Below are 24,578 nucleotides of genomic sequence, written 5' to 3'. Positions count from 1 at the left end.
GTGTGTGAAGCTGAAAGTCTTAATTAGCTTTGTAGCAACTAACGGGCGTTTATTAATATCAAAACGTTACGCACTAAAGCTTTAATATTTTAACCTTTAATCAATGAAAATACATACAGTATAGGCCTATTACATATGAGGACATTAATAGTCTCCTCATATGATATGTCATATAAATACATATGTATGCATTCAAATCACTTCACTGTTGCAATTGTATTGTAATTGGCATGCAAGTAAGTAATTGACATGTATTTGTATTAGGCTTTTCATAGACATGAATCTCAAGATTCTTTACAGGGGTACAAGACAACATACTTGTGGCCTTGCACATCATTTTTTACCCCACTTCATTTTGTTTTTCTTTTTATTTAAACTCCACCGTGTATTACACCAAAAAAAACTCAGAGAAATATGGACACAAAGAGAATGATATTCTGTCTGCTTTTGGCAGGTAACACAATTGGTCACCTCTTTGTTTCCAATCTCATCCATTCATACACCCCACTTACACAACGTGTCAAAGAGACCTGCTTCAACTCATTTCTTTCTTTGTTACTTCCAAAACTCTCTTTCAGCTATTATCAGCCCTGTGTTTACTGAAGAATGGAGGGCCAGTATTATAAAAGAACTTGATGCCCTGGTCACATCCTGTGTTGTGGTACCCTGTTCATTCACCCATCCTAAAGAGAACCTGTCCACCTCCAGACTCAGAGGGATCTGGCATCGTTCAACTGATAGAGCCCAACGCATCTATTACGAGGATAGCATGCAGGTCTTGGAAAACTTTAGGGGCGCACAAAGTTGTTAGGGCAGCTAGGTCAGAACAACTGCTCTTTAGAAATTACTAACATTAAAGATCATGACAACGGCCCTTTCTGTTTCCGGATCGAACTAGCACGAACAGAGACTGATACATCCACCGTTGACAAGTTCTCCTTTGTGGAGAGTTGCGTCACATTCAGAATGCTCCGTATGTCACCAACTTTCCAAAATGTCATAAATCTATACTGATTTTCTATGTTACAATAATTAGCTTCTTGCTTAATATCTGCTTTTCCTTTTTTTCATTGATAGCTGATCCTCCGAATCCTACACTGAGTCACCCAAACACGGCCATTCAAGATCGTCCCTACACTATCACCTGTTCAGTCCGCCATACCTGCCCCTCCCATGTGCCTAAACTCACATGGAGTAGAGGCACAGCAGATGAGGTAATAGAGGACCACAAGGAAATGGGTTTGGGCTACTGGGAGGCCCAGTCCATCCTGACCATCATTCCTGAGGAGAAGGATGATCACAGTGACGTCACCTGTACAGCTCAATTTAATGGACAGAAGACATCATCTACAACATTGACACTTTATGTAAAACGTGAGATCTTTTCACTCTGTTGTTGAATTTTGAGGATGTTCTTTATGTAAAGTTCATATGCTGGATGCTGTCCTCTTTGCATTTGTGCAATATAAAGGAAGAACTGACCTTATATACGGCTCTGTCTATTTGCAGGTACAGAAAACTATAACCACATCATCATTCCTACAGTGGCAGCGTTTGGTACAGCTGTGATCTTTGCAGTCTTCTGCATTTTCATGGTGAAAAGATACAAGTGAGTTTGTTACTGACTTATATTACAGAGATTAACATGATCAGTTATTACATTAATTCTGACTGTTGTTCTGTGCTCCTCGCAGGTGAGAAAACATTTTGTACATTTTAGCCCTACAATTTCTGGAATGTGTGAGAACAGGGGGGTAGCCTACAGGTTGTCAAGGATTACATTTTAAAAGAGCAATAAAAAGCTGAAATTACTGTAGGCCGTTCTGATTAAAGGCAAAAAGGAATTTTTCATGGATTTTTATCTTATAATTTGGTGACTAGTTCTGTACTGTTCCAACTGTACAACCCTAAACATTTACACACCACTGCATCATTTATCTTGCATATCTCTGCAGAAGTAACACGTTTATTTTTGATTCTGCTTTACGGTAAACTATGCTTCTATCTTTATGTGAAATGACTATGCCTTATTTTCTGTTCTTCTTTTTTAATAAGGAGGAGAATCTAAAGGTGAGAATTGAAAAAAGGAACTTCACCTAAATAAATATGTGAATACAGTTTTATTTTTTTGTTGTGATGTCCTCACAGTTAAACCATTAAAAAATATATATGTATTTAAATGTAATAATATTTAATATTTAAAGCTGCAACAATACATTCATAGCCACAAGGAGGCACAAAATAATATTCTGCACACACAGTTTCAGCAGACACAGAGCAACATTTACTGTCCCATCGCAGTCTTTTGCACACAATTCAGAACTGGTATTACATATGATATGTTTTCTTATTATTCATCTGTCTATTTTGCCCACATTGTGATCAAATCTTAAAAAAATTGTCAACAAACATGGCGTGTCTTTGGTCGAAGCAAACAATGAGTTCTGTTTTTCTGTTACCGAGGGAGGGCTTGTCTGTAGCTTTTTGTCTAGTTTACTTGAGATGGGAAACCTTTTTCTTGAGAATGTGGTCCCAGGGTACAGATTGTATTGACTCCTCAAAGAAATCTGATCACAATCGCATTCTGATTGCAAAATTGAATCAGATCATATCTGTATTTTCTTGTTCTTTTTAGATAATCAAAAGAAAGCAGAAGAAGTGACCAGTGCCCTCCATTACTGTCTATCGCTGACTGTCACTGTCCTTTTTTGATGCTACCACTGTGGAGACAGCAAAGTTGGAAAGTTTTAAATCCTACATGTGTTGTTTTTTTTTTTTTTAACTGAAATTAAAGGGGCTGTACTCGATATTCAGAAGAAAAAGTAGTCTGGGATTGCTGCCACACGGCTCTCACAGACCATTCCCCTTTTCAAATACCAAAACTTTGTCGCATCCCTCGGCTACAGATACCGACGCACAAGGCACTCACATGCACGCGTGGCCGGTCAGCTTTCAAAACAACGAACAGAGAAACTCTGATTATAACTCACACAGAAGGAGTGTGACTTCCTTCTTTGCTCAGGACGCCATTACTCCACTATATTTTTACATAGCAAATAGTTGTTTACTGCTATATCATTTTCTCACTGGCGTCTTTCTCAAGGCGCGTCGCGCTGTCTCTCGTACAGGTCTACAACGGCCCCCGCCCCACACCCTGTCCCCTGTCCCCTGCCTGCGCAGTAAACCTGTTCGAGTCGTGATTCACTCGGGTCTTTAACACAAGTCTTTAAATTGACTCACGAATCGCGAGTCTCTAGTATCATTAACCAGTTTCAGTTGAGTCCTACTACAATTCAATCTAAAATGATAACAGCGCCACATACAAACCTCTTGCAACATTAGCTTCTACTATGCTAGCCATCTTAGCTGCAAAAAGCTTTATAACTTACATTTTCGTAGGCAACAGCAACTCCACAAGTCAACTCAAGCACCTGAGTGAGCAGAGAGACAGTCCCGACATGCAAACTCAGAGCCGGAAGCTCGCAGACCATGGGATTCACTTGAGAACTCACGAGTCAACGAGGGCTCGTGAGTTGTCGGGGATTCATGAGTTGTCAGTGATTCATGAGTTCTTTCGTGAATCAGCCGGCTATGTGAGTGGATCTGATTCAGACGAGCGACTGAAGTCTCTCCTTGAGCTCAGAGTAAAGCAAATCCACAACAAAAGCCATTCTTTCACTTCTGAAATAACATAAAATGTTCTGCACATAGCCTAGCTAGGCCTACTGTAGGTTTTGGTGTATAAATGTAGTAGGCTATGTTAAATGCAATTAGGTCAGACAGTCTGAAACATTACAAGCTCGTCTCTGCTTGGCTGGCTCGGCTCGCAGACAACTCATGAGTTGCCGACAACTCGCGAGTCCTCGATGACTCGTGAGTTGTTGATGACTCGTGAGTTCTCGCGGGAGTCAGTCAATCTCGCGAATCAGCCGAATCAGCCGGCTACGTTGTCATGAGTGGATCTGATTCAGACGAGCGAGTGAGGTCTCTCCTCGAGCTCAGGGTAAAGCAAATCCACAACAAAAGCCATTTTTTCACTTCTGAAATAACATACAATGTTCTGCACATAGCCTAGCTAGGCCTACTATAGGTTTGGTGTATAAATGTAGTATATTAAAATGCAATTAGGGTGAGCAGACAGTCCGTAAGCTCACCTCGCCGACAACTCATGTTTTTTTTTTGTCTTCAAAAAACTTTATTATTCAAGTACAGATACACATACACATTGAAAACATTACATGCATACATACATACATACATACATGAAAAAGGGGCGCATGAAACTTACATTAAAGAGGTTGTAAGTCATAGTGAATGTTCAGAGTCCGGATGGCTTTCTTATTTGTCAGTCCTATTAAAGTTTCAAAATATAATATCATGTCATTTTTAAATGAATATTCGGTTCTCTTTCAGACCATTTACATTTATGGATATAACGTTTTCCAAATAAAATTAAAAGATTCTAAATGAAAACATGGCATTTTATCCAAAACAAAAGCTTGCCTTGGATGTAGCATACAATACTGACTCAAGTGACTCAAGTGACTCAAGTGACTCAAGTGACTCGCACAACCTGGATCAGTTTAGTGAGTGACTCAGAATAACCCGAATCCTTAAAAGGAATCGAGTTTGCTGGCCTACTGCGCAGTGCTGCTGCACATGAGGAGAGAGCAGAGAGGGGAGGAGCTGGGGCTGGGGCTGCTCCTGCTCCTCAGTCTCAGAACGGAAGGGAGAGGTGACTGTTTTGGCGGCCACAAGAGAGAAATACCTTGCATGTTCGCCAGACAATACTAGCGTCTTTACTACAAAAAGTCGCCAGATTTGTTGCTAGTCGCTTTTGTGAAGGAAAAAAAAGTCGCTAAGTTGGTAACACTGATTGGTGCTCTGCCAGCCACTTCAAGTGAAAAGGGACTGTACTAAAAGTATTGAGGAGGAGGGAAAAAGGGGGGCTACATTTGCTGTTAAATTTGTTTCATAAGCAAGCCCTCACCATAAGTGTTACTATTTTCTTTAGACCTCCCCCCAATATCTTAAAATAATACATTTATGACAAACAACAAAACGTGGATGTTGATAATAAAGGCATTCTGATGAATAAATGCCTGCATTTTACATTTAAGGAGACGTAATCAGTTGAGTCTAAATGAACGTATTAGGCAGTCACAAGCTCTGATACTCTGCAGCACTGTTTTGATGGGTGCCATGGCCTCTGCTTAACTTTTCCCTCTCTGTCAGTGTGTGGTTGGGACTGATTATTCAAGCAGAGTCAGGTGTGCGCAGACCTGAGTAGAGCTTCACCAGCTGCATCCTATTCTGCAATCAAGACTGCCTACAAGACCTCTGCACTGCCATACTCACACTGCCTGAAGGTTGCTCACGCTGTGTGAGTTCACAGTTCCAGTCCAGTTCCCACCTCCCACCTCCCACCTCCCACCTCCCACCTCCACGCAGTACATTTTTTACCTCTTTCCTAGCCGTGTTGTTCCACACCACCCTGGCACACATCACTCCTGGCTACCCCCTGTCTGGACTCCCACCTTCAGTTCCCCACCTGCTCGCAATATTCAAGTCTGTAATAAATCTTCTTTAAAACTCTACTCCTGCCTCCTGTCCCCCGTGTCTAGCGCTTTGGTTTTCTAGCTCTGGCATAGCAATCGGTATGGCAATACAATGCAAGACTATCAGCTTTGAGACTGCTGATGGACTAACTTTGGTTGCCCCTCTCGGATTAAACATTGAAATGACAGTAAATATGAAATGGATAAGACGATGACCTGTATCACGACGCAGTGTGTTTCAAAATGTAACAGGAAGTGACAAATATTGACTAGAAAATGAAAACACAACCTAACTGCTGATGTGGGACTTGATAGGATTATAAAGTTAGTTAGTCCAGATCAGTTTGGACTGAAGGAATTAAGCTTGTGTGCACAACTGAATAGAACTTAGACCTTTGTAAAAAGTGCTCTCTGCTAGAGATAATGTTTAATTAGTAGCCATATCACATTAAGATCAATATGCATTAACTGACATTAGCTTCTTTTTTGGCTGTGATAGGGAACAACGGAGCCCTGAAACAGAGATAAGATTGTTGTCCTCTGCTTACAGCCAGGGCCAAATACACATGAAAGCCATCTGTTTGATGTTACTTTAATCCCTTTTTATATGATACATCACTCTCTCGCTCTTTTATAGGAAGCATCTCACATAATATTTATACAGTCCCAATTTTGAGATATTAGGGGGATTGTATTTTAGCTTTTTTTGTAAGTCAAGAAGAGGGTCTGCTGAAGAAGCTTTTGTAAAAAAATTCACCCCCCCACCCCCCCATCTGAACCCAATAATTTGTGCACTGCCCTTAATGCAGGGTGCATCCTGTGCCTCTGCCTGGAAGTGGGCGGTTTCTGTTATTGAAGGAAAACATTTGCTGAAAGTAAGTCAGAGAGCGAGAGAAAGTAAAACTGTCTCTGTTCCCAGTGTCACTGAGTATAACTACTTGCTGTGCAGTTGTTGATGTTATTGAGGTAATATTAAGCCTACTGCATCTTGCCAGCGTGGACACTGCAGTTGTTGTTTACTGTAAGCTGTCTCGACACAGTAGGCCAAGACAGAGCCTGTCTGAGCTACTTGGAATTTCACAATTTGGGTAAGTAGTTAAATCTAAAACTTGAGAAACGTGAAAATATTACAGCAGCATGAACAATATGATCCATATGTTTATCCTAATTCTGAATATTTTGGTTTGGTAAAGGCCCTAACACGGTAAAAATGTTTTCCTCTGTTATGTACTGTATCAAAATTGTTTGTCAACATACTTAGATTTATTTTATTGTCTTTCACTTTCAGACACTGAATACAGAAAAGGAAGAAAAAAGAGAATAAAGTCAGATGTCAGATCACATGATGTAATTAAAGCTATAGTGCGTAGTTTCTGCCGCCCCATGAGGAATTCTAAATAATGACAACAAAACTGTCCATGACCGCAACCCCCCCTCCCTTTCTGCACGGGAAAGTCACCGGACGCCACAATTTGCTGGACATAGCCATACTGAGAAGTACAGAGACAGTTGTGTGAAGCTGAAAGTCTTAATTAGCTTTGTAGCAACTCATTTGGCAATGGCTTGAATGTAACAGACGTTGATTAATATCAAAACATTACACACTAAAGCTTTAATATTTTAACCTTTGATAAGTGAAAATACATACAGTATAGGCCTATTACATATGAGGACATAGTCTCTTCATATGATATATCTATGATGCCATATAAATACATATATGCATTTAAATCACTTCACTGTTGCAATTGTATTGTAATTGGCATGCAAGTAAGTAATTGACATGTATTTGTATTAGGCTTTTCATAGGCATGAATCTCAAGATTCTTTACAGGGGTACAAGACAACATACTTGTGGCCTTGCACATAATTTTAATCCACTTCATTTTGTTTTTCTTTTCATTTAAACACCACAGCGTATTACACCAAAAAAAACTCAGAGAAATATGGACACAAAGAGAATGATATTCTGTCTGCTTTTGGCAGGTAACACAATTGGTCACCTCTTTGTTTCCAATCTCATCCATTCATACACCCCACTTACACAACATGTCAAAGAGACCTGCTTCAACTCATTTCTTTCTTTGTTACTTCCAAAACTCTCTTTCAGCTATTATCAGCCCTGTGTTTACTGAAGAATGGAGGGCCGATGTTGTAAAAGAACTTGACGCCCTGGTCACATCCTGTGTTGTGGTACCCTGTTCATTCACCCATCCTAAAGAGAACCTGTCCACCTCCAGACTCAGAGGGATCTGGCATCGTTCAACTGATAGAGACCAACGCATCTACTACGAGGATAGCACGCAGGTCTTGGAAAACTTTAGAGGCCACACAAAGTTGTTGGGACATCTGGGTCAGAACAACTGCTCTTTAGAAATGACTAACATTAAAGATCATGACAACGGCCCTTTCTGTTTCCGGATCGAACTAGCACGAACAGAGACTGATACATCCACCGTTGACAAGTTCTCCTTTGTGGAGAGTTGCGTCACATTCAGAATGCTCCGTATGTCACCAACTTTCCAAAATGTCATAAATCTATACTGATTTTCTATGTTACAATAATTAGCCTCTTGCTTAATATCTGCTTTTCCTTTTTTTCATTGATAGCTGATCCTCCGAATCCTACACTGAGTCACCAAAAGACGGCCATTCAAGATCGTCCCTACACTATCACCTGTTCAGTCCGCCATACCTGCCCCTCCCATGTGCCTAAACTCACATGGAGTAGAGGCACAGCAGATGAGGTAATAGAGGACCACAAGGAAATGGGTTTGGGCTACTGGGAGGCCCAGTCCATCCTGACCATCATTCCTGAGGAGAAGGATGATCACAGTGACGTCACCTGTACAGCTCAATTTAATGGACAGAAGACATCATCTACAACATTGACACTTTATGTAAAACGTGAGATCTTTTTACTCTGTTGTTGAATTTTGAGGATTTTCTTTATGTAAAGTTCATATGCTGGATGCTGTACTCTTTGCATTTGTGCAATATAAAGGAAGAACTGACCTTATATACGGCTCTGTCTATTTGCAGGTACAAAAAACTATAACCACATCATCATTCCCACGGTGGCAGCGTTTGGTACAGCTGTGATCTTTGCAGTCTTCTTCTTTTTCATGGTGAAAAGATACAAGTGAGTTTGTTACTGACTTATATTACAGAGATTAACATGATCAGTTATTACATTAATAAAGTAGGAATGTATTTCATTACTGTCTAATTCTTAAGTTTGTTCTTTGCTCCTCATAAAAAAAAAACGCCTCTCCAGACTGTCTCGCAGGTGAGAAAACATTTTGTACATTTTGGACCTAAAATTTCTGAAATATGTAAGAGCAGGGGGGTAGCCTACAGGTTATCAAGGATTACATTTTAAAAGAGCAATAAACAGCTGAAAGTATTATAGGCTATTCTGATTAAAGGGAAAAAGGATTTTTTTAATGGATTTTTATCTTATAAATTGGTGACTAGTTCTGTACTGTTCCAACCGTAAACCTTTACACACCAATGCTTCATTGATCTTTCATATCTCTGCAGAAGTAACACATTCATTTTTGATTCTGCTTTAAAAACTATGCAGCAGACACAGAGCAACATTTACTGTCCCATCGCAGTCTTTTGCACACAATTCAAAACTGGTATTACATATGATATGTTTTCTTATTATTCATCTGTCTATTTTGCCCACATTGTGATCAAATCTTAAAAAAATTGTCAACAAACATGGTGTGTCTTTGGTCGAAGCAAACAATGAGTTCTGTTTTTCTGTTACCGAGGGAGGGCTTGTCTGTAGCTTTTTGTCTGGTTTACTTGAGATGGGAAACCTTTTTCTTGAGAATGTGGTCCCAGGGTACAGATTGTATTGACTCCTCAAAGAAATCTGATCACAATCGCATTCTGATTGCAAAATTGAATCAGATCATATCTGTATTTTCTTGTTCTTTTTAGATAATCAAAAGAAAGCAGAAGAAGTGACCAGTGCCCTCCATTACTGTCTATCGCTGACTGTCACTGTCCTTTTTTGATGCTACCACTGTGGAGACAGCAAAGTTGGAAAGTTTTAAATCCTACATGTGTTTTTTTTTTTTTTTAACTGAAATTAAAGGGGCTGTACTCGATATTCAGAAGAAAAAGTGGTCTGGGATTGCTGCCACACGGCTCTCACAGACCATTCCCTTTTTCAAATACCAAAACTTTGTCGCATCCCTCGGCTACAGATACCGACGCACTAGGCACTCACATGCACGCGTGGCCAGTCGGCTTTCAAAACAACAAACAGAGAAACTCAGATTATAACTCACACAGAAGGAGTGTGACTTCCTTCTCTGCTCAGGACGCCATTACTCCACTATATTTTTACATAGCAAATAGTTGTTTACTGCTATATCATTTTCTGAATATCAAGTACTGCCCCTTTAAGCCAAAAGGCAAATTATTTGCTGAAGGGTTTAATTAGTTTCTTTGACCAGCTCGTTTTCATCTTATTCACATATTAGCTTCACAGAAACGGCATTATGTTAATGGAAACAATAATCTGCAAAAATAAAGACAAACAAGCTATACAATTCTGTTGACAAAGCTTGAATGTTTTAGCAGCATAGTTCCCTGAAAAGCAACGTTTTGTACTGTAAACATGTTTGTTTGTGAGGAGGAAATAAACTATAAAAAATGTATTCACTGTCAACTGGCATGTGAATGTGTATTAAATGCACTGTGCTAGTGTCTCTCAAATGATAATTATAGCGGGTGATGACACTGTGCTAAAATGTGACAAAACTGTTTCTCCACAAAATAAAATAAATACATTTTAATTAAATTAAACACCCACCATTTCCATATGTCTGAACAGATATGAGTAAAAGAAAATTATTTGTACATTACTTTTTTGATTTGTGCTCACACTGTTGTGATTGCTTCATCATTGCTTGATTGATAATTCCTTTTTCCTCCAAACAGGCGCGGAGCTGTGGGCCCGCCCACATTGACAGCTGGCCCGCCCAATCAAATTAACAACAAAAAAATACTACTCTGTATAGTTAAACATGGACATAGGCGCCGATTTATGTTTTCCTCAGTGGGTGCTCACGGGCGCACGCCCTTTAAAAAAAAAAAGTAGTCAAAAAATGTTTGCAGTGTTGCATTTCAGAACCTTAGGAAATGGACAGCGGCCGACACGAACAAACACGCCTATTGGCTCGATAATAAATCTTTCACCTCAGGACAACGCCACTTCTCACAAATACAGATAGGATTGGAGATGAACACGTTACCGCTATCAGCTTCATGGTAAATTAAGAATCAATTCCACCTGTCTAGTAGCCTAGGCATACTATGACAGACGCTCCACTTAGCACCAAATACAATGTTTAATTTTAAATGAATGCAGCCTACTGGCAGTCTGGCACTTGCTCAGTATTTTCGGCGCCTATGAACATGGATATTAGTACTGTATGTGGTGTATTTTATCTATAACATGTTAAAAACAGTAAAATTATAAGTAAGCCTGATAACTATTTAAAAAGTTAAGTGTGTTGGTGTTTTCATTGGTCAATGTAATATCAATGTAGCACTATTACAACGGTAACGTTCGCTAGAAGTGTCATGGTAGCTTGATTATGCTTTAATATGGCTAAACAAGTTGCACTCACTCATTTTTGCTGAGGCTCAGCACACAGAAAGTGGACATAGTACTGGGAGTGAATGTCTGCAGCTGGGTGTGTTTAAACTCTCAATGTGTGCGGGTGAAGGCTGTGTTTCTCCCCGCAGGTCAGAAGCTCTGGCAGCTTTCTGTCGGTTTAAACCAATCCAGAAGAAGACGCACAAACGGAGGCGAATTTATGTTTTCCTAGGAGGGCGAAGCCATGTTCCGCCCTACCCTGCCTCTGATTGGCTTACTCTGGTATTCTCACCCGAACTTTAACCAATCTCCTTCCTCATCCCTAAACCTAACCAATCCAATAAACGAAGGCAGCGAGTACTAGCCAATCAGAGGTTGATAAGGGTGGGACATTCCTTCGCCATCCTAGAAACGTAAATTCGCCAATATCAGAGCACTTTATGGTCCTCTTCTGCTCAAATGCGTCCAATGTTCAACGTAAAGCAACACATTTCTACAGGGACAAGAAAACAATACATGAGATAAAATAATGTTTTGGTTAAGGTCAAAACTATGACTTATTATGTTGAAAATAGTAGATAGTTTGTTGATATGTTGGCTTATTTAGCCTAATCAAAAATATGAGATACACTGAAAAAAAAAAAACTTGGATCAACTTAAAAAAAATTGAAGTAATCAATCACACGAAATAGTTGACATTGACTCAAAGTAAATCATTTTATTTAGTTTAACCTGAAAAGTCTAACTCCAAGCAACCACCTTTTAAAGGTTGGGTCAAACTACTTATTTATACATCTGAGTAAATTAATTATTTTAGGTTGCCTCAAATAAAAAACTAACAGTTGTCATTATTTCAAACGTATAGTAAATCAAATTTGAAAAAAATGATTTTAATACATTTTGATCAATGACTACTCAGAACACTTTCCTTTAGAACACATTTATATTTATTGTTTAGTAAATTGATAACATTGAACATCTGTTTCAAATGTATGAAGAGAAACAGTCTGCTTCAGCTGAACACCCGAAACGAGACTATTGATGTCATCAGAAAACAAATCATGGAGCTGTGAATAGTAGCACAACTCCTGAGACATCATGCAGTACCCATGGTGAATTTACCAGGACATACATTTTATAATTCAGGTGTGAGCCTTACGGTAGAGATCCATATGTCCGACAAGACTGAAGCGTGGTGTCGCAACGTCATACATCCATGGTTGATGCTCCACGCCCCTGACCGGCAGCTGATTGGACGAACGCGTGTCGTGGGTTTGGCTTCTCGAGAATTTCAACAGATCTAATAAAAATTGCTCTGATCAAATGAATAAATTCAGTTTAATGTCCCGCTGCCAATTTATATTGTATCCATATAAAAAAAATGGATTCAACCATAAACATAAACTAGAACGTTTACTTTAAATGAAAAAACTAATAATTTTCAGCTATTTCAACGAGAAAATACACATTAAACGAACAACAGCAATGTTAGACTTTTTTCAGTGTAGTTAATCATAATTGGAAGTTGAACGAGCAGTATCTTGAACAACGAAAATGATAATCCATCTATAATATATTCAGGAACTATGTGGATGATTCGGGACAACTGCCTAGATTCAGGTCCACCTCGACTTAATCCAGGCCCACCCATCTGTCACGTTCTGCATCCGCCACTGCCAGGCTCCACAGGGTTGAATCTCTACAAACCTTCCTCATTCTGTATACTTTGACTCATAAATGTACATGATTTTCATGAAAAGATATTTTGCGCTTTCTTTTTTATTCAACTGGAGCAAAATCTAGAACTACACCAAACTTGTCAGCGAGACTTATTTTGGACAATAGGTTGTTAATGTACACGTTTCTACTTGCGGAATGAATGCTCCGTGACACGTTCATACAACTTGAGAGGCTTCTCATTTAGTTGTCTCCTGACATGTGTACAGTATGGGCCGATGCATACAGCAGGGGTCTTTAACATTTTTTAAACCAAGGACCCCTTAACTTAAAGAGAGACGGAGCAGAGACCCCGTACTACATATATTGTATAAAATTAAGTTGCATATTAAACTGGGCCTACAGTAACTTGTGGGCAGCCTAAAGCCTTTATACAATACTTTTTTGCAAGCTATAAATGATAATTGGCATGATTTTATGAATCAGGTTTTAATGTTAAACATACATGTGGCACAGTGAATCCTTAGGATGAACTGTATCTGTGGATGGCTACCTTAGGGACTACCTTACCTATGGGCCAGTAAGCCTATAATCAGTGGGGATTTATATTTGCTGATAATATAAAAAAAACTTTCAAAACTTAACAATAATTTGAGGCCCCCCTGCATTGACTCTGAAGACCGCTTAGGGGTCTCGGACCCCCTGTTGAAGATCTTTGGCATACAGCATTACATCCTAGGACATTTTCCAGACTGCCTTAAGCAATGTGTATCACGCCCCCTTGTGGCAGCCTCATCATTATGCGACTAACCCTACTCCGTTAACTAGATCCAGCATGTGAACAGTTACATGACAGTTACAGACGTATGTTGTGAATCTGTTACATTCCATTCTGTGAAAACTCTGAACAAAGCCTCTCTCATCCGTTTAAATTGGCATCATGAATTGGTAATATGAATTGTTACTGTTTTCCTTCCTGAAGATTTATATGCATGAACCTACCTTAAACCAATCCTCCTTTCCTTTAGGTGCCCCTTTCTTATCTATCTACTCATCATCGAAGTGAATGGAGCAAAGAAAATGTAGCCTGTATATTCTTGTGTGTCTCATTTAACTTTTAGAACATTGTTGAACTGAATCCTGCTTTGTGTCACTTTTTTCTCAGAGATCTCATAACTGCTTTCAGAGTTAACTCACAGAGGCCAAGCCAGTAGATGATAGGATAAGAACCACAAAACAATCGTGATCGTATTGCTTCATTACAATGTAACTGCCATGGATGTTTTTTTACAAACTGGCTCCTTCTCAGTATGCCACAGCTGCAGCTCCGACTGCTGACATTGTTGATAAGCAGGCCAAATCAGCAGCCAAACTACAATACCGGTAACTAACTTCTTGTTGTTTTCAGATCACAGGCATGTACCTGTCCCTTTCACCTCACACAGTATCTTTGCCTCAAGTCTCTTCCTTCAGGCCAGAACCACCACTGCCCTTAATTGCCTCTAAAACTAAAAAGTCAGCATTTAATCTCAATCCATCCAATTTATATCCAGTATGCTTGAGTAGGCGGCAGAAGCTCAGTATGTGGGGACTCGGTGGAACCGGAGGGTCGTTGGTTCAGGTCCGCATAGTTGCCCCATACAAGCTAAGTTTGCAGTGTGAAAGTGCACTTGAGCAAGTGCAACCCAACTGCCTGTCCATGGGCAGCCTCGTAATTCTGACATCTCTCCATTAATGCAGGTTAGGTCCTGTGTGTGTGTGTGTGTGTGTGTGTGTGTGTGTGTGTGTGTGTGTGTGTGTGTGTGTGTGTGTGTGTGTGTGTGTGTGTGTGTGTTTATGTCTATAAAATAACAACAGCAAAAAAAATCAATATCCCCTCGGGAATCAATAAAGTATGTCTTCTTCGTCTTCTTAGAGCCAAAACAATACTTTTGTGCTTTTGTCTCAAAAACTAAAAACACAAAAACAGGACTCTTTCAGAGATGTTTTTATTGTAAACATAAGGCTCCTTGAAAGTCAATAAACAAAGACATTCAAATGACCAAAGGAGAGGTCTAGTCAGGTATAACTATTCTTAAGCAAATGGAGAAGAGACCACCCCCTGCCTTCTACACCATGAACTCAACTGTCACTGCCTCTACACAAAAAAACAAAACAGGACTCTCTTTGTAGTTTTGCCTGCAGTGCTTTGTGTTTCCCCTACAGTTCATGTCTTATTGAACTGAATTCCAGGCTAGCAGATACAGCTGTGATCCGCCATATAGCAGCAAAATCAGGTAAGATTTTAGAACACTAAATTACACTTTAAGAATAATAATTTAAGAATATATAATATAGATGTGCTGCTTTAGCAAAGCTAATATTCAAACATCACAATAGAAATTGAAGATTAGTCTAGGTTTAGCACTATTGGAGTATTTGGAATATACTGTTTTTATCTATGTTAAAGAAAGAAAAAAAAAACCAATGTAACAGACAAACCTTTTGAACAATAATGCATATCATCTATGGGTACATTTGTCATATAAATTAAAATTAGGGCTGTCAAACGATTATTTTTTTTAATCGCGATTAATCGCTGAATTTCTATAGATTAATCACGTTTTATCACATGATTAAAATTGTATTATTTTGCATTTCAGAACTGTTTTTAAGTACATATTAACAATGGAAAGCAATTCTTACCAGTGTATCTTGATTGGGAATCAAATGAACGCAAAGAAAGTGACTTTATGAACTTGATTTTAAGATTTGTATTTGTTTATTATTTATTTATTTACTGTAAACAAAAGAAAAATGTGTGAATCTAGTCACGCATTTGAATCTAGAGTCAATATAGTGTGCAGTAACTCCTAAATAATTTTGATTACTTAGGGACTGTTCGTTATTTAATTAAGGAACCATCGGAGGAGTTTTGTGGCCTCTAACTTAAAAAAGACGTAACCCTCCCCTTGTCAGTAATAATTTTCCTATGACCCTCCAAAACGATTTGAAAAAAAGGAATGACCCTCCCCTCGCGTGCAAGTTTGCACTTAACAAAGAAGTACAGATGCCATTTGATTTTTACAGCCATTATGTACAGGAGTTAACCTCTGCATTCTCATCTTACACATCACACTCCTCTGTTATGGTGTGGTGGCCATTTCAGTAGATTTACTCACTAATATTGTTGTGGAAACACAATAAGCATGGAAACTAAATGCACACTTCATGCATTACTGCATTACTTCAAATACTAAGTTACTCCTCTAGTAAACTAGTATTCATATGAAATAAAACAATAAAACATTGAGACCATTCAGCAAAGGACGCTGGGATATAACCAATTCGACACTGGTTGCTATGGACTTGTCACTATCGTCATTGTATATTTTAGCACATAGGTAAAGCTGCCGAAGCTGAACATTATATTCCAAAACATATATGTTTATTTTTAAAGTTTTTAAGTTACATTGTAAGAATTTAACAATTCGCCCTTATGAAATCCAATCGCGGCACGGCTGTTTTGGAACGCAATAGACAGACGCTTAAATTCAACTAAAATGTAACCGTGAACAATCAGTGTTGGACCTACAGTCTGTTGAGATGCCTCTCCAAACGCAGAAACCAAGCGCAGTCACACCATAAAGCATTAAGACACGTTGAGAAAAAAGATCTGCATTTTGCCGTAATCCAATGACAAAAAAAAGTAATCCACAGCGATCAGGAGATCCACAAAAAGGTAAATGATACGGTATATCCAGCAAGGCCGATATGAGCGTCACATACGAGGCCTCCACTTCGCTGTTTAAACAAAGTGGAATAAACGTATAAAAGTCCAAATCTACACAAAACCCACAATCAATTAGCAAGCTGACATCACATTTATATAGATGGCATTTAGGAAACCTTTATTGCAAGGTTGGCACGGTAAGATGTCCAGACTAGTGCAACAGTAAGTTTCGTTTTTTTGTGTCCTGCTGCTCCCATCGTCAGCCAGGTAATATTTTTTTACTAAAGCAGTATATGAACTCTGATGTATTACCTACCACCATTTAGTTGTTTTGTGTTATTTAAGATATTTATTTAATATCTGGTCATGCCAGATGTAATTATTCCACTAATGTTTTAAACAATGCAATTACCCGTTTGAGCCACCAGGGGGGCAGTGCTCCTCCTGCCCCCCCCCCCCAGCAAACTCCACTATGCGGTCAGACCATCTGCTAGGGGGCCGAGACTGAGAGCTACATGGATAAATATGCACCAAACAAGCCACTTTGAAATTTTGCTCTTTTCATGAATAAAAAAGTTGGGTGACCCCCCCACCCAGACTAAAAAATGTTGGATGACCCTCCCCTCAGCAAAATATAAAAAGACATGACCCTCCCCTATTTTCCTCCAGTGGTCCATTCCATAAATACCGAATGGTCCCTTACTGACGTTCAGTGATCACCTTGCATCACTTTGCAGCAGTTCCAGTTTGGCTGCTTTTTCCGTGTCGTACAGGCTGTGTATGTGTGAAACTACTGTCCCCCTCGACGGCAATGTATAAGACGGGTCAGAACATGGTAATCGTAGAAGACCCAAGTTTTCTACGATGCGGACAGGTCTGCAGTTAGTTGCCACCCATTTTGCAAGAGCGGTAGTAATTTCTTTGGATTTGGTTTCATCCACAGGTTGGCAAGTAGCACTCTCCAAAATAGTGCTTTGCCTGAGCCCGCTAGCATCAACCTGAGTCATGTTAACTGTACTATGCTTAGCTCGTAGGTGGTAGCTCAAGCTTGACGTGCTTCGGTGATATTTTAATTCGACTTTACACAATGTGCATATGGCTTTCGACCCGTCCGGGAGTTTTGGAAAATAAAAAGCGCCATTCAGAATTGCGTTGCTGCTGTCTTTCTCCATCATGCCTGCAGCCTGCAGCAGCAGGATGTGTTATGAGGAAGTATGGCAAAGTGCAGCGAAGGGTCAAATTGGTAGCCTGTTAGGCACGATGTGAAGCCGAGTGAAGTGAAAATAAATTAATAAATGTTGGCATGCGATTAGTGCGATTAAAAAAAATTAACGCGTACGCGTTATGCTCGGCCATTAATCACGTCGTGATTAACGCATTAATGCTGACAGCCCTAATTAAAATACTTCTAAATACCCTTTCGAGTTCACTTTTGCAATTATATTGTAATTTGCATGGACTTGCATGTAATTGTTTTGCCATATTTTTTTCTTTTCATTTCAACACCACCAAAAGCTCAGAGAAGTATGGACAAAGACAGCAAGATGATGATATTATGTCTGGTCCTGGCAGGTATATAATTAGTAATCATTTTTGTTTCCAATCTCATTACTATATACACCCCATTCAAACAAAAATATCTGTTAACACAAAGTCATTTTTTTTTTTGTTACTTCCAAAACTCTCTTTCAGCTATTATCAGCCCTGTGTTTACTGAAGAATGGAGGGCCGATGTTGTAAAGAAACTTGACGCCCTGGTCACATCCTGTGTTGTGGTACCCTGTTCATTCACCCATCCTAAAGAGAACTTGCCCACCTCCAGACTCAGAGGGATCTGGCATCGTTCAACTGATAGAGACCAACGCATCTATTACGAGGATAGAACGCAGGTCTTGGAAAACTTTAGGGGCCGCACAAAGTTGTTAGGGCAGCTAGGTCAGGACAACTGCTCTTTAGAAATTACTAACATTAAAGATCATGACAACGGCCCTTTCTGTTTCCGGATCGAACTAGCACGAACAGAGACTGATACATCCACCGTTGACAAGTTCTCCTTTGTGGAGAGTTGCGTCACGTTCACAATGCTCCGTATGTCACCAACTTTCCAAAATGTCATAAATCTATACTGATTTTCTATGTTACAATAATTAGCCTCTTGCTTAATATCTGCTTTTCCTTTTTTTCATTGATAGCTGATCCTCCGAATCCTACACTGAGTCACCAAAAGACGGCCATTCAAGATCGTCCCTACACTATCACCTGTTCAGTCCGCCATACCTGCCCCTCCCATGTGCCTAAACTCACATGGAGTAGAGGCACAGCAGATGAGGTAATAGAGGACCACAAGGAAATGGGTTTGGGCTACTGGGAGGCCCAGTCCATCCTGACCATCATTCCTGAGGAGAAGGATGATCACAGTGACGTCACCTGTACAGCTCAATTTAATGGACAGAAGACATCATCTACAACATTGACACTTTATGTAAAACGTGAGATCTTTTTACTCTGTTGTTGAATTTTGAGGATTTTCTTTATGTAAAGTTCATATGCTGGATGCTGTCCTCTTTGCATTTGTGCAATATAAAGGAAGTACTGACCTTATATACGGCTCTGTCTATTTGCAGGTACAGAAAACTATAACCACATCATCATTCCCACGGTGGCAGCGTTTGGCACAGCTGTGATCTTTGCAGTCTTCTGCATTTTCATGGTGAAAAGATACAAGTGAGTTTATTACTTACTTATATTACAGAGATTAACAAAGTAGGAATGTATTTCATTATTGTCTAATTCTGAAGTTTGTGAAGTGCTCCTCAAAGAAATACTTTTTTCTGTCTGCTTAAGGAAACGCATAGCAGAGCTCCAAAATCAAGAAGGCAGGTAAAGAGAAAAATATATCAGATCCAGTTTTTAGTGCATTACTGATTCTTTTTCTCTCATTAGAATGTGATTCATGTATTTATTTCTTTATCTATTTGTCACATTTAGTGTGTGGAACCGCCTCTCCAGACTGTCTCGCAGGTGAGAAAACATTTTGTACATTTTAGCCCTAAAAGTTCTGGAATGTGTGAGAACAGGGGGGTAGCCTACAGGTTGTCATGGATTACATTTTAAAAGAGCAATAAACAGCTGAAATTATTGTAGGCCATTCTGATTAAAGGCAAAAGGATTTTTTTAATGGATTTTCATCTTATAATTTGGTGACTAGTTCTGTACTGTTCCAACCATAAACCTTTACACACCAATGCTTCATTGATCTTGCATATCTCTGCAGAAGTAACACATTTATTTTTGATTCTGCTTTACGATACGATCTATGCTTCTGTCTTTATATGAAATGGCAATGCCTTATTTTCTGTTCTTCTTTTTAAATCAGGGGGAGAATCTAAAGGTGAGAATTGAAAAAAGGAACTTCACTTAAATATGTGAAACCACCCAGTTTGCTTTATTTGTTGTGATGTCCTCACAGTTGAACCATTTAAAAAATATATTTAAAACTCAGTTTCAGCAGATACAGAGCAACATTACTGTCCCATGTCTTTTGCACACAATTCAGAACTGGTATTTCATATGATATGTATCTGGTATTAATAAGTGTTTTCTTATTATTCATCTGTCTCTATTTTGCCCACATTGTGATTGAATCTTAAACAATTTGGTAACAAACATGGCATGTCTTTTGGTCGAAGCAAACAAGTTTTATTCTTCTGTTACCGGGGGAGGGCCTGTCTCACTGTAAATCCAAATTTAGTTGTAATTAAACTTTTTAGTGCTCACTACTTATTCTTTCATGTTTTGTTAAAACACATTCATTACGTAATCACATTTGTTGTTTGTAATAATCAGCTTAAGTATGCTATGCACAGATCATATTAAGCAGAGATAACTAAGGATGTTAAGTTTCTGTATGTGAGGGGCGGGGTCATTTGAACTGTTCTGCGCTGAAGCAATGCAAAAGGCTCATAGGAAAAAATGTATGTTCTGAACGGTTTCTGTCCTAGTTAAAATGTGTTTTAATAATGTTCTGTTAATGTTGGGTGTGCATTTATGTTACCTGGGTTTTAGTTTTGTATGGTTGATTTAGTGTTCATGTTTATCTACATTTATTGCTGTATCATGACAGAGACCCGGGTAGGGAGTGATGGCATTTCGTGGTCAATGTTACATTTACATATGGAGATTAGTAACTCTGTCTACCAAGTGAACCTTTCCGTGCAGGTCAATCATTGTAAAATTACAATGTTATTTGTGTATTGTTAACCTATCTGATTTTTTTGCATCAAATGTGTTGAGTACATTGTTCTTAAAATCATACTGTCATAGAGGGAAAAAAACAATGTTTATATTAATTATTTCTTTAGCAGTGATAACTAGCCCAATGTTGTACATTTGTCATGTTTCTTTGCATGTTTAAAGCTATAGTGCGTAGTTCCTGTCTCTTTCATGAGGAATTCTAAGTAATGATAACAAAACTGTCGGTGCATCCATGTGATACAAGCCTTCCGTGATCGCGCACCACCCCCACCCCTCCTCCACGCAGTTGCTAGTAGCCAAAGAGTGCATGGAGTATTAAAAAAACATGATGTACTCTTCAGAAGAGGTAATTATCTTCACTTGATTTTCTGCACACGAAAGTCGCTGGATGACAGCAGTTTCTGAACATAGCCATACTGAGAAATACAGATAGAGCTGTGTGGAGCTGATAGTCTTAATTAGCTTTGTAGCAACTCATTTGGCAATGGCTTGAATGTAACAGATGTTGATTAATATAAAAAAGTTACGCACTAAAGCTTTAACTCAACATGCTTATTTTAGACAACTTGACTCACACAGAAGAAGTGTGACTTCCTTCACTGCTCAGGACACCATTACTCCACTATATCTTTACATAGCAAATAGTTGTTTACTGCTATATCATTTTCTGATTATTGAGTACTGCCCCTTTAAGCCAAAAGGCAAATTATTTGCTTCAGGGTGTAATATGTTTGTTTGACAAGCTCATTTTCATCTTATTCACATATTAGCTTCAGAGAAACTGCATTATGTTAATGGGAACAAAAATCTGCAAAAATAAAGACAAAAAACAAGATATATTCTGTTGACAAAGCTTGAATGTTTTAGCAGCATAGTTCCCTGAAAAGCAAAGTTTTATTTACTGTAAACATGTTTGTGAGGAAGAAATAAATTGTAAAAAATGTATTCACTGTCAACTGGCATGTAAATCTGTATTTGCGTTTGTGTTTCTCAAATGATAATTATAGCCGGTGATAACACTGTGCTGAAATGTGACAAACACAAAATATAAAAAATACATTTCATCTCTATAAACCTTTTTCATTCTGTGTACTTTGACTCATGAATATATTCAGTTTTTAAGAAAAGATATTTGCTGCTTACTTTCTTACTCAACCTTTAGATAACCCAAAATCTGGAGCTCCTACACCAGACTTGTCAGAGAGACACTTTTTTTTAACAATACTGTAGGTTGTTACAAACTTAACTGCCATAGAGGTTTTATCCAAAATGGCCCCTCTCAGTACTCATGCAGTCATGTTGGCCAGATGGTGGTGCTTTAAGACTAGCTGAAGTCTTGAAAGGGTGGGAGTGAAACAAGAAGAGGAAGCAAACTAAATTGGGTGACAAGTGTGATGTGTGATTGTATTTTCCTCAACAACAAGATAGCTCAAATTGAGGCATGTAGAAGAAAATAATCTCTGCCATTTTAAACCTTTAAGTGTTCTACTCTGAGAGAAATACATTTACACTTTTACATTTACTTATCGGTATCATCTGATACAGCTAACTGTAGAAGAATTTGTCTTTCATTCAGCAATGCCATTGCATCTTAATGTAGAGATTTTTCCAGGAAACAAAATGGGTGTTTTTATGATAAACATTACATTTTAAATTGGGAAGTTCAGGAGCTGTGTCATAGAAAGAGACAGCGACAGCTCTTCATTTAAAAATAAAGAATGGCTGAAATTAGGTTAACAGATGCATCATTTTGTTAAATTTGTCATACATTTTGGAGATTGCTAATTTCACTTCTGTTGTTTTATGTGGGTGCAATGTGAGTACATCAAATTCTGTGGCCAATAATTTCAATACAGTCCCTAATTCCAAACATCCTAGTCATATGCTAGGATATTGAAAAGTTTGAATGCTGCAAAAATGGGGCTAGAGAGACATAAACCATCTCATGGGAAACTGAAAATGTGGCAGAATCTATTAATATATATTATACAATTAAATTTCAGAAGGTTTCAAATACCTTCAGAGGAATGACGTGAAGTGCAATTCTAAAACAGAATAACTTTTTATTAGACTGTAACTCTTTCCTGTAGGCATTCAGTGAACACATCTTATACACTTTGTATTTACCGTATACTTTATATTATACATAGTACAAAACAGTACAGAGAAACCAAATCAATTAAATAATGATAAATGATAAATGATTCAATGCATACATACAACTTTTAACATGATGACATGTAATGCTTTGATTGTGTGTTTGTGATTGACAAATTTCCCGGTGATTGATTGATGGACTGATTAATACGAACAGCTTACAAGATCCATTCATCAGCAGTGATTAACTCATCCAGAAGGATACAATTAATTGTTCCTTTGATGACAGATGAGGTCAGGCCTTCAATTGGCTCAGCAGGTCTTTAAAATGGAAGAGCCTGACCATCTCCCATTCACGGTTGGAGCTTCAACAGATAAACCAGAGGTGAGGACAGAAATCCCTGTGACCTTTTTTTACTTTCCAGATAAAAAACGGTGTGTGTGGATTCTACAGTTTAGCACTGTATTTTTCATTTAATGTGTTATATTCATTTGGTAAATTTTTTGTTTTTTGATTCACAGACTTTTCAACCCATTTTCCATTTCCTGTCATGGGTAACTCAGCATCTACTGGCTTCATCCTTCCCACTACCAGGAAACTGTCCTGGGGGCGCCAGAAGGAGGAAACAGTCAAGCTGGAGGACTTCTTGACACAACGCGAGGAGAATCGCTGGCAAGTTAAAGGAAAGCAGAGTTTATCTGTTAAAATGGTCCACCCCACGCGCAGAATCCATTACGTGAACCTAGCTTTCCAAGAGAGCGACAACTTTTATCCAAACAAGGGTGAAATGCTGAACCCTGCTTATGTTGGAGATCAAGGTCCACGAATGACTGACATCACTGTGAACAATTCAGTCTACAACTCAGCAAGAAGATCCTGTCAGTTGGAATGTTTGCAGGAGTAACTACAGAAAGCCCCAGTGATGCCACTTTAACAGGAGAGGTCTAGCATAGAGGGACAATTTTTTTTTACCACAACACTGTTGGTGTGATCATATGAGCAGGAAGTGAGACATCAGTGCAAATTTCAAATGAGATTGGTTCCTTTTTGTCTGAAATGGAAGAAAAAGTGAAAGTTTTTGTGTGCAATGATGTGATCTAGTCAAACCGATTGGGTGTGATCAGTGTTGGGCAAGTTACTTCCAAAATGTAATACATTATAGATTACTAGTTACTGTCATTTGAGAGTAATTATTTATATTACAATATTACTGTCTCTGAATTGTAATGCGTTACACTACTTTTGCATTACTTTTGAGTTACTTTCACCAAAATAACAGGGGAAGTTTGATTTGGCAGCTAGCTTGTGAATTTCACCACCGGATCAATAAAGTCTTGTCTTTATCCACTTTAATACATCATAGATTATTCATATTTTGTATAATTGATATAAATATGCAAAGTAACTAAAGCTATACAAAATAGATAAGTAAAACGTATAATAGGGAAGTAGGAGAAAATGAAAATACTCAAAAGTATGGCATTGTTGTAAAATGTTTGTTTATAGCACTTCAATAAGAAATTCATGTTGTTTAGGTTAAAACACTCTAAAGGAAATGTTCAATTATAGTGTGATTAAAACTCACTATTAACATTATTTAGGAAGTGCTTTTATTTTGAAGTAGGCTACTCGGAAGTTGTCTGTTGTGTAGCCTGT

General features: G+C 38.5%; 2 protein-coding genes across 6 annotated transcripts; both read left to right on the top strand.

Moving 5' to 3' along the window:
* The first annotated feature begins 215 nt into the window (after positions 1–215).
* Positions 216–1,613, top strand: LOC116049326 (sialic acid-binding Ig-like lectin 13). Its single transcript, XM_031298875.2, is given in 5 exon segments — positions 216–454; positions 579–788; positions 791–973; positions 1,078–1,374; positions 1,510–1,613. Coding segments are annotated over 5 exon segments (834 nt in total). The 5' UTR covers positions 216–414.
* A 4,748-nt stretch (positions 1,614–6,361) lies between these two features.
* LOC116049324 lies at positions 6,362–24,037 on the top strand. 5 transcript variants are annotated; one of them, XR_004898568.1, is made up of 15 exons: positions 6,363–6,646; positions 7,475–7,544; positions 7,669–8,064; positions 8,169–8,465; positions 8,601–8,700; positions 8,836–8,847; positions 15,064–15,134; positions 18,086–18,142; positions 18,263–18,658; positions 18,763–19,059; positions 19,195–19,294; positions 19,415–19,450; positions 19,559–19,591; positions 23,211–23,306; positions 23,444–24,037. XR_004898568.1 is itself a non-coding variant. In XM_036006321.1 (14 exons), the coding sequence occupies exons 2-14, from the start codon at positions 7,505–7,507 to the stop codon at positions 19,957–19,959; spliced, it is 1,845 nt and encodes a 614-aa protein (XP_035862214.1). In that variant the 5' UTR covers positions 6,363–6,646; positions 7,475–7,504; the 3' UTR covers positions 19,960–20,897. The 5 variants fall into 5 exon arrangements, 4 of the variants coding, with proteins under 4 accessions (XP_035862216.1, XP_035862214.1, XP_031154732.1 ...); XM_036006321.1 differs by lacking the exons at positions 23,211–23,306; positions 23,444–24,037 and adding an exon at positions 19,950–20,897; XM_031298872.2 differs by lacking the exons at positions 23,211–23,306; positions 23,444–24,037 and adding an exon at positions 19,947–20,897.
* The last annotated feature ends 541 nt before the right edge of the window (positions 24,038–24,578 follow it).

This window comes from Sander lucioperca, chromosome 10 (genome assembly GCF_008315115.2).
Source record: "Sander lucioperca isolate FBNREF2018 chromosome 10, SLUC_FBN_1.2, whole genome shotgun sequence".
Lineage (NCBI taxonomy): Eukaryota > Metazoa > Chordata > Actinopteri > Perciformes > Percidae > Sander > Sander lucioperca.
The sequence above is the reverse complement of the archived record's forward strand: the minus strand, read 5'-3'. Positions and strand labels throughout refer to the sequence as shown.

Coding starts and splice junctions, on each gene's coding strand:
- LOC116049324 (XM_031298872.2), top strand. CDS start 7,505: ATGGACACAAAGAGAATGATATTCTGTCTGCTTTTGGCAG. Junction 7,545..7,668: donor ATTCTGTCTGCTTTTGGCAG/GTAACACAATTG, acceptor ACTCTCTTTCAG/CTATTATCAGCCCTGTGTTT. Junction 8,466..8,600: donor ATTGACACTTTATGTAAAAC/GTGAGATCTTTT, acceptor GTCTATTTGCAG/GTACAAAAAACTATAACCAC.